Source organism: Musa acuminata, chromosome BXJ2-5 (genome assembly GCF_036884655.1).
Source record: "Musa acuminata AAA Group cultivar baxijiao chromosome BXJ2-5, Cavendish_Baxijiao_AAA, whole genome shotgun sequence".
Classification (NCBI taxonomy): domain Eukaryota; kingdom Viridiplantae; phylum Streptophyta; class Magnoliopsida; order Zingiberales; family Musaceae; genus Musa; species Musa acuminata.
In genome coordinates, this window is record NC_088342.1 from 12427501 (window position 1) to 12437500 (window position 10000).

Consider the following 10000-nt stretch of genomic DNA (forward strand, 5'->3'; position numbering starts at 1 on the left):
TCGTCCAGAGATTGCTGCCGCGCTTGCAAGGCCATGTGCGGCAGTGTGGGGCCGTGCCTCTGTAACTCCTGGGTGTTCTGCGGGGATAGGGAGCGGTGCGGCGAGAGATTCGGAGAGGTTAGTGTGTTCCCTTTATTTAATTTTCAGGATTATCGATGCATTTGATCGAAAGTTGGTTCGTTTTGTTCATTGTCGTGTGATGTTTATGAAAGGAGAGATTTTTATGATTTCTGTAGAGTTTGTTCGACTGGTGCGGGAAGATGTTGTTTCCATGTCAGTGTTTTATGCCTTCGCTTTTTCTTTACCTCTAAGAAATAGATTTTCTTCTGTTTGATGAGCTACGCGACCTCCCAGCTTCGCTAATTGAAGGTCATTTTCCTACTGAGTTGCTATAATCAACTTTCTTTAATGGGATTTTCACGGTGCATCAAGGATGCATCTTTGTTGATATCGTCCAAGGTTCATGTGACAATGGATGATATTCCCCAGACATAACGAGGTTTATGGTTTTGGAAACAATGGAGAAGAAGAATCTTGCTCTGTCCAATTTGAAAGAAAATGAGAAGAAGAAATTTGTTTGTGATTTGTCAGCCCTGACTAGGGGATTAAAACAAAATTTCCTTTTTGATGAGCTCGTTAATATTTTTTTTCAGCCCTGACTAGTTTCAGATGGTACACCTGAATTAGTCCGACGTTGTAAGCAGGACAGTCATCTCTGGTTGGAGGGATTATTACACCCCATTGAAGGTGGGAAGATATTATGATGATTTACATAATGTGGGAGGATGTGGTGTTGTCTTATAAGGTTACTCATACCTACTACTTAACTCGAGCTTGAGCATTTTAGATAACATGGTTCAAGGTTCAAGTTACTGGGTTTATAGTTCTATCAGGCCACGTTGTGCCATGAGACCTTTTTTAAGTGTGTATATCATGCATTTTTCTCGGGGTCTTCAAGTTCCGTTAAGGAACAAATCTTTCTTGACCCTAGTAACATTGCTTATTGTCTCAAGATGTGGTTATAGGAGTGACTGCAGTAAGAGAATGAGTTAATATTAGTTCTTATACTCCTTCATCGACATTGTAGCTTTGGAACCCAATTTGCAACATCTACTTCTCCTGATAGATTGCTTTTCTTGGGGAAGATCATGGCTGACTGACACGGGAGTGTCTAATTAGTTACAATTTGCTCATATGAACCTTACTGATGATATGATATATTTTTTTAACCAACAATATTGCCTCATAATCTTTAACTCAGCCCACTCAAATATGACAGCTCATCAGTATATTCCTTGCACAAAGTTAAAGCTATTTCAATGTGCTTTACTTCATGACCAAGGAATACATTAAAAGAGTTGGTTAGCAGTTGTAAAATACTTAATTTCGAAATTTCCTATGCATGAAGGGTTGTTTCATGCACTAGTACTTATTTTGATGTTTAAGGCTTAGAAAGAACTTTTAGAAACTGATGATATTTTGACAGAAGCTCTCTTGGAGTTCTCCCTTAAACTTTGTATCTCTTGGATGCTTCCTTGAGTGGTGAGTCTTTTATTTTCAGTTCTGTATCCTTGTTTAATTCCCTTTGGGTGGTGAACTTTCTGTATCCCTTTGTGATTTTAAACTTGGTGGTGAGCTGTTTTTCTATCTTATTGAAGTATTATCATGAGTCCATACATTTTCTATCCGAAAAACTATACCATCGATTTTCTTTCGATATCTATTCTACTTTACCCCCCCATTCTGCATCACCCCGGTATTAATTTGGTATTAGAGCTACAGGCTAGAGATCATGGAAAAGATATAGTCGGTGAAGGTAGCGACTATGAAGATGATGTTGAGTCGTTGAGGCTATAGCTACGTAGATTGCTGCGTAGTCTACAAGAAAAAAATAAAATAATTGAAAAACTTCGAAGTAGAAACAACCAGCATAAAAATGATTCCATGAGTTTACTTCTGATGATGATACACCCCTTCTTCTAAGGGAGTCGAGAAGATGTCGGACAACAAATTGAGTCCAAAAAGAGTGGCAGAATAAATATAACCCAAGATTGGAGATTCCAGAGTTTGAGGGTAAAATAAATGTTGATGACTTTATCGATTGGATTAATACAGTATAAAGAATTTTCGATTTTCATTAACCACCAGAACAAAAGAAGTCAAACTTGTGGCACTCAAACTTAGGTCGAATGCTTCTTTTTGGTGGAAAAATCTGAAAAAACAAAGAGAACATAAGGGGAAGAGTAAAATCGTAACATGAGAAAAAAATGAAAAGGGAGCTGAAGAGAAAATATTTACCTCACAATTATAGGCAAGAGATCTTTCTCAAAATCCAAGATTTCAAGTAAAAAGATTTTAGTGTGGAGGAGTACACTGCAGAATTCGATAATCTGATGTTAAAAGGAGAGCTTGTGGAACCGGAAGAGCAAATCATTATAAGGTACTTAGGAGGTCTGAAATATGAGATTACTAAAGTGGTTCAACTACAGTCATATTGGTCTTTAAATGATGTGAGCAAGCTGACATTCAATGTTGAAAAACAACAGAAGTTTAAAAAGAGTTATCGGTATGGTTCAAAAGAAGGATATACAAAAGGAGGAAGTTCCAAGCCTACTGTCCAAAGCAAGGTGATATCGAAGGTGCAAGAAAAGGGTGAAGAATCTGCTGGCAGTAAAAAAACACCTAATTCTTCTATCCCAAGTGGCCGAAAATGCTTCAAATGTCATGGTTTTGGGCATATTGCTTCAGATTGTCCAAATAGGAGGATTGCAACTTTGGTTGAAGATCATAGTGATGGAGGAGTAGATGAAGACAAACCAAAATATGATGAAGATGAGGAAGATGTTACTTATGCAGATCATGGTTTGTCTATTGTATTGCAGCGTAGCTTACAAGTGTCTTATGTGGCCGAGGATGAAAGTTGGGTGAGAAAAAACGTGTTTCACACTAAATGCACGTCTCTTGGCAAGGTGTGCTTGGTGATCATCGACAGCGGTAGCTTTGAGAACGTGGTATTTTTGGAGATGGTGCAGAAGCTAAAGTTAGACATAATCCCTCATCCACATACATACTAATTATATTGTTTGCAAAAAGGAAATGACATCAAGGTAACTAAAAGATGTTTAGTTTCATTTTCTATTAGCAAGTATTATAAAGACGAAGTATGGTGTGATGTTGCTCCTATGGACGCTTGTCATTTACTGTTGGGAAGACCTTGGCATTATGATAGAAGGGTGTTGTATGATGGCTACAAACATACTTATTCTTTTAAGGTGAATGAAAAGAAGATTATCTTAGCTCCATTACAACCTTTCGAAATCAGTGCACCAAAGAAGGAAGTTAGTACTTTTATGTCTTATAGTGAATGCAAAGGTGAATTAGACAAGGATGGTCATGTTTTAGCCCTAACGGTAGTAAAGGAGAATGAACAACATAAGGAGACACCGACAATCATGAAACCAATCCTAGAGGAATTTTAAGATATTATATCGGAAGAGATTCCACATGGCTTTCCACCTTTGAGAGACATCCAACATCACATTGATATTATTCCGGGGGCTATTCTACCTAATAAGACAACATACAGAATGAGTCCCAAGGAGCATGAAGAACTTCAAAGGTAAGTTGATAAATTGGTGAAAAAGGGGTTAATTCGGGAGAGCATGAGTACTTATGCGGTTCCAGCCTTGTCAGTGCCTAAAAAGGATGGTTCTTGAAGAATGTGTGTGGACAACCGCACTATCAACAAAATCACAGTGGATTATCGTTTTTCAATTCCAAGATTAGATGATTTACTTGATCAATTATGTGGTGCTTCTATTTCTCTAAAATTTATTTGAGGAGTGACTATCACCAAATAAGAATGAGGCTTGGAGATGAGTGGAAAACATCATTTAAAACTAGAGTAGGCTTATATGAATGGTTAGTTATGCCATTTGGGCTATTTAATGCTCCTAGCACCTTCATGAGATTTATGAATCATATACTTAAGCCATACATTGAAATATTTGTTGTAGTTTACTTTGACGATATATTGGTGTACAACAAGAGCGAAGAAGAGCATATGAATCATCTGAAAGAGATCTTTCTTATTTTGAAGCAGCAAAAGCTTTATGCTAATCTAAAGAAGTGTGATTTCTTTACTCCTAGTATTGTGTTTTTGGGGTATGTTGTTTCAAAAGATGAATCATGATGGATCAAAGTAAGGTAGAAGCTATTCTCAATTGGCCAACACCTGCTTGATTGCATGATGTGAGGAGTTTCCATGGCTTAACTTCTTTTTACAGAAGATTCATTAAGGGTTTCAGCTCTATTGTCGCTTCGATCACCGAATATTTGAAATGTGATAAATTTAAATGGACTAGTGTGGCTAATGATGCTTTTGAGCTTTTAAAAAGAAAGGTGACCGAAGCTCCTATCTTAGTTATACCAAATTTTAACAATGTGTTTGAGGTTGAATGTGATGTATCTAATGTGGGAATTGGTGCTGTTTTGAGCCAAGACGGAAAGCCCATTGTATTTTTTAGTAAAAAGCTGAATGATACGAGAAATAAATATTCTACCTATGACAAGGAGTTTTATGCCTTTTTTCGAACTTTATCTCATTGGAGTCAATATCTTCTTGCTAGGCCATTTGTCCTATATTCTGATCATGAGGCATTAAAGTTCATTAATCACCAGCACAAGTTAAACAAGAGGCATGCAGCTTGGGTGGAGTTTTTGCAATCTTATAACTTTACAATCAAGTACAAATCTGGTGTTCAAAATGTAGTTGCTAACGCATTGAGTATAAAGCATTCTTTATTATCAGCAATGAAAGTTAAAGTGGTTGGATTTGAAATATTCAAAGATCTCTATGAGAATAATGTGGATTTCAGCTCAATATGACATAATTTCAAATCAGGTTCCTTTCAACAATTTTCTATCTTTAATGGTTTTCTTTTTCGAGCTAATGCTTTATGTGTTCCATCTTGTTCTTTGAGACAAGTAATTCTAGCTAAAGCTCACGGTGGTGTTTTGGGTGGATATTTCGGTAGAGACAAGACTCTAGCTCTTGTTCAATCAAACTTCTATTGGCCGAAGATGTTTAGAGATATGAAGAGACATTAATGCAATGTCGAGTGTGTCATTTTGCAAAAACAAGAAGTCAAAATTCTGGATTGTACACTCCATTGCCTGTGCCAAATGCTTCATGGGAGGATGTGAGTCTTGATTTCATTTTGGGACTGCCAAGAACTCAAAAGAACAAGGATTCTATCATGGTTGTTGTTGATAGATTTTAAAAAATGTCTCACTTTGTTCCCTGCAATAAATCGAATGATACATCTCATATTGCTGATTTGTATTTTAAGGAGATGGTTAAATTGCATGGTATTCCAAGAACTATGGTGTCTGATCGAGATTCAAAATTTCTTAGTCATTTTTGGAGAACACTTTGGAGGAAGCTAGGTACTTCTTTGAATTTTAGCAGCTCGTATCATCCACAAACCGATGGACAAACTGAGGTAACAAACAGAAGCTTAGGAAATTTTCTTGGAAGCTATGTTGGCAAGAATGTTAAGCAGTGGGATCTCATTCTTCCACAAATTGAGTTTGCCTACAATCGTTCTATGCACCATAGTATTAGTAAGAGTCCTTTTGAGGTTGTTTATGGTGCTAATCCTGTTGGTCCTTTGGACTTCGTCCCTCATTCGATAACTAAGCAATTTAGTGGAGATGCTGATAAGAGAGTAAAGCAGATAAAGAAGCTACATGAGGGTGTTAAAGCAAATATAGAAAAACAAAATGAGAGGTACATGGAAGCTGCCAACAAACACAGAAAACATATAGAGTTTAATGTTGGTGATTTGGTTTGGATTCATCTAAGGAAGGAGAGATTTCCACCGGGAAAATTTGAAAAATTGAAACCAAAGGCTGATGATCCATTCAAAGTGCTCAAGAGAATTGGAAAAAACGCTTATAAGATCGAGCTACCTGAAGATTACGGAGTGTCCCCAACAATCAGGTTGACGAAACAAACAAGGACTTTAGGACAAGTCTATTTCAACTAGGGGAGATTGACACGGGAGTGTTTAATTTGCTACAATTTGCTCATATGGACCTTGTTGATGATATGATATTTTTTTCAGCCAACAATATTGTCTCATAATCTTTAATCAGCCCACTCAAATATGACAGCTCATCAGCATATTCCCTGCACAAAGTTAAAGCTGTTTCAAGGTGCTTTTCTTCATGACCAAGGAATGTATTAAAGGAGTTGGTTAGCAGTTGTAAAATACTTAATTTCAAAATTTCCTATGCATGAAGGGTTGTTTCATGCACTAGTACTTATTTTGGTGTTTAGAGCTTAGAAATGACTTTTAGAAACTAATGATATTTTGACAGAAGCTCTCTTAGAGTTCTCCCTTAAACTCTGTATCTTTTGGATGCTTCCTTGAGTGGTGAGTCTTTTATTTTCAGTTCTATATCCTTGTTTAATTTCCTTTGGGTGGTGAACTTTCTGTATCCCTTTGTGATTTTAAACTTGGTGATGAGCTGTTTTTCTATCTTATTAAAGTATTATCATGAGTTTATACATTTTCTATCTGAAAAACTGTACAATCGATTTTCTTTCGATATCTATTCTACTTTACTCCCCCATTCTGCATCACCCCGATATCACTGACCCATTGTAGCACCATTTGCTGAGATTTGGACTTGTGAGGCTTTGTTCTTTTGCTAGGGAAGAGGGAGAATCTCTGAATTTATACTTATTTTCTCATAAATTGTTGAGGACTATGCTGTTACTGTTTAACATTTTTTTATTAGTTTATTCTGCTAAAGTATGTTTTGCCGAAGCAAATCATTTCAGCATGGTAATAAATGCATAGGAATCATATCATTTAATTGTCAGAGCTCTTTTCTGTACTTCATGCTATAATAAAGACATCTATCATGTTCCTGAAGATATTTTACTGTTAACTGATTGGTTCCTTTCTTGTTATCAAGAGTGTAATTCTTGGTTTATGTCAGTGTTTGAAGAGGTGTCTATGTCTGTTTACTTCGGATTTGGAGATATTGAATTTGGTTCTACCTCTTGGAGGACTAATGTTCATATAGTTTAATCGGTGCCTTAACCATTTAATTGCACTCGTCCACAGTGCTGGCTGAAAAAACAGGAGGATGTCCTGCTTCCTGCTCTGCATGATTTGGGGGAAAAAGTGATATGGACTTCTGGTCTTATTTATGGAATAGGAGAGGTAAGTTGGTGTTTGGTGTTTTCTTGCCAGTCAGTAGCTATATGTAGAATTCTTTGTTAAGTTTTAATCTTATTGAAATACATTTACTATTATGTACTATTAGCATCACAATTCATATTACTGGATAAGAAATAACTAAATTGGTTACCAGATTAGAAAGTTTCTACATCTTGTGAAACATATATCATTCATATTTTTTTAACCTTGTTTGCAGTGATGTTACTTGGTGAACATAAATCAACTGGATCAAATATTAATTTTGTTTGCTAGGCCTATCCTTCTTTCTAGATTCTCTTTTGAATTACAGTCCTGCTGTTAAGGTTTTTGGAATAATATTAATATCAATATATACTCATAGTTTGCTTGCTAAAGGAGTAGTTCATAAAACAGTTCTTCTCTGTCAGCCTTTTGTGTAGGCAAATCCAAATCTCCTTTTGATCTGCATTGATTCTCATGTAGTTGATCTCAAGCCATGCTCTTTTGGATGCCAGCATCATTCCTTTAAATCCATGAATAATTATTAATTTTTTTAATATTAGGTATGATGGCACTTGTTTCTTCTTATATATCTATGTATGGCTGTTCTTAGTTACAACCTTTTCTTCCAACTCTCTATGGGCAAAAAGAAATATGTGAAAGAAGTACCCGAATATTTTAGTACAGACCCTTAGAGCAAGTAAAAGTATATAACAGAGACTGCTAGAAAACATTCAAAGGTGCATCAATATTATTCATTACTAATGAGGTTTGTTGGTTAAATTGTTGATATTCTTAAGTGTTTATCCTAGAACTTCACTTGTAAATTCCGGAAATTATTTCTGCTGAAGTTTGTTTGATGGCCTTTATTGACTTTTTTTAATCATCATGACATTGAAATAAACTTGTAAACTTTTGAATATCATCTTTACCAGATAACAAAGATTAGAAACATGTTTTGACAAAAGAATGGTCTATATTTTGTCTCTTTTCAGCAAAAAATTGCTTATCTATTTTTTTTCTTTTCTTGTACAGGGCATTGTTGGTTTGGAAACAGATTATGGAACTCTTCATATTAAAGTAAGTGATAATGTTTGTATCAAATTTGCAATGTCAAGATGTGAATGCAAGTTGTTCTACTCAGAGACTGTTTCCTTCCTCTTTTTACAGGCAAAAAAATTATATATAATTCTCATTAGTAGGGTCCTTAAATGCTGCTTCTTGTTTCTGATTGGCCACTAGTGTTTATCCATCTAGCATTTCAATCTTGACTACATTATTTGGCTACACTTTCTCCATGATGTTTTTAAATCTATTTCAGATGCTTCCATTCCTAACTTTGTTATGTGGAAACATAGCTATCATGTATTATGCTCTTCTTTCTTGTTCTGCATAAAAAAAATGAAATGAGATATGATTGGTATATTTTCATGATCAAATGTGAGATTACCGTCTTTGTTAACAGGCATTTGTTCAAGGATAGAATTAATTAAAGAAAATAGATCAGTTGTTGAAGCAGATTTTTCCATGGGATATAAAGCTATGAAAAGTATGAATTGGTTGATGGAAGTCAGATAAAGAAGTATCATGTACTGATTTATAGGGTAAAGTTATGTTCGCAATATAACAGTATATTGAAAATCTTCGAAGAAACTATATCAATTTATGACTTTAGTTGCTGGATCTTTGCATAAGAATGTTGAGATGGATGTGTGAAGTTACTGGGAAAGATAGGAAAATAAATAGTATTATTTATGAATAACTAAGTATCATTTTGATAGAGGATGAGATAAAAGAAAATCATTTAAGATGGTGTAGACATATACTTAGAATACCTCTGGATGCGATATTCCAAAAAAGTGAAATGATTAATGTTAATGGTACTAGGAGAGGTAGAGGAAGACATAAAGAGACCTTAAGTATTCTGAACTTAATTAAACATATGACTTTTTATATATCTCAATTGCGGTAAAAGATCGATGTTGCCAACCCCAAATAACTAAGACTTGGCTTTATTGTTGTTATTATAGTTGCTGGATCTTTGCATAAGGTGATTAACCACACTATAAAGTGACCCACTTGGGTTTCTCATTTGTAGTTCAATGATTAGATCAGGACTTTCTTGTTTAATTTCTATAAAGATTTCTTTAGAAGGCTTCCATTGGGGAAACATGAAGTTTCAGCTATGTAGTCCATCTGCAACATTTTTATTTGAAGTTTGAACTCCTTCTGAACCTTCAAAGACCAGATGTCAAGCCATATTGCATTGCATGTTATTATTGGATGGCATAGTGTTCATGTAACAATTCTTAGGTTGTGAGGGTCATGGTAGAGTTAATTTATTCTTTGAATGAAACTTAATTTGAAAATATCAGCTATTTTGGAGGTACACTATCATCCCTCTATGAGTCCAGATCGGTGACTACAGACTATGTATGAGCTTGTTTTCTGGATGTTTTACTGTATCGATCACAAAGGTAAACTACTTAATGGTTTTCTTATTTAGGATGATTTACGAACTTCCTACTGGTTGTCTTTGTCATAAGTGGTTGTCAATTTTTTTTCCTTTTATTGTGCCTTCATTATCCGTCAACCATGAATTATTCTGGGAAGGATAATAATATGGCTGCAACGATTGACTTCATTCTTATATTTTTTTCCCTGATACAGCTTTTCCCTGATTGTGCACCTCATTCTATCACCTACATTCTTGAGCTGTTGCGATCACATCGTTGTGCTGGTTGCCAAATTTATCGTGCTGAAAGTCGAGGCCCCTCTTGGGATCC

At 35.4% G+C, this 10000-nt stretch overlaps 1 protein-coding gene across 2 annotated transcripts in view; it reads left to right on the forward strand.

Moving 5' to 3' along the window:
- The window catches only part of LOC103974461 (uncharacterized), an 11839-nt gene that overhangs the window by 413 nt on the left and 1426 nt on the right, over positions 1-10000 (forward strand). The window contains exons 1-4 of one of the 2 annotated variants that reach the window (XM_009389303.3): positions 1-117; positions 7140-7238; positions 8250-8294; positions 9885-10000. The exon at positions 1-117 is cut by the window's left edge and continues 408 nt beyond it; the exon at positions 9885-10000 is cut by the window's right edge and continues 22 nt beyond it. In XM_009389303.3, coding sequence (XP_009387578.2) covers positions 1-117; positions 7140-7238; positions 8250-8294; positions 9885-10000 — 377 coding nt within the window. The remainder of the gene's footprint in view (positions 118-7139; positions 7239-8249; positions 8295-9884) is intronic. The other variant, XM_009389304.3, reaches the window with a different exon arrangement.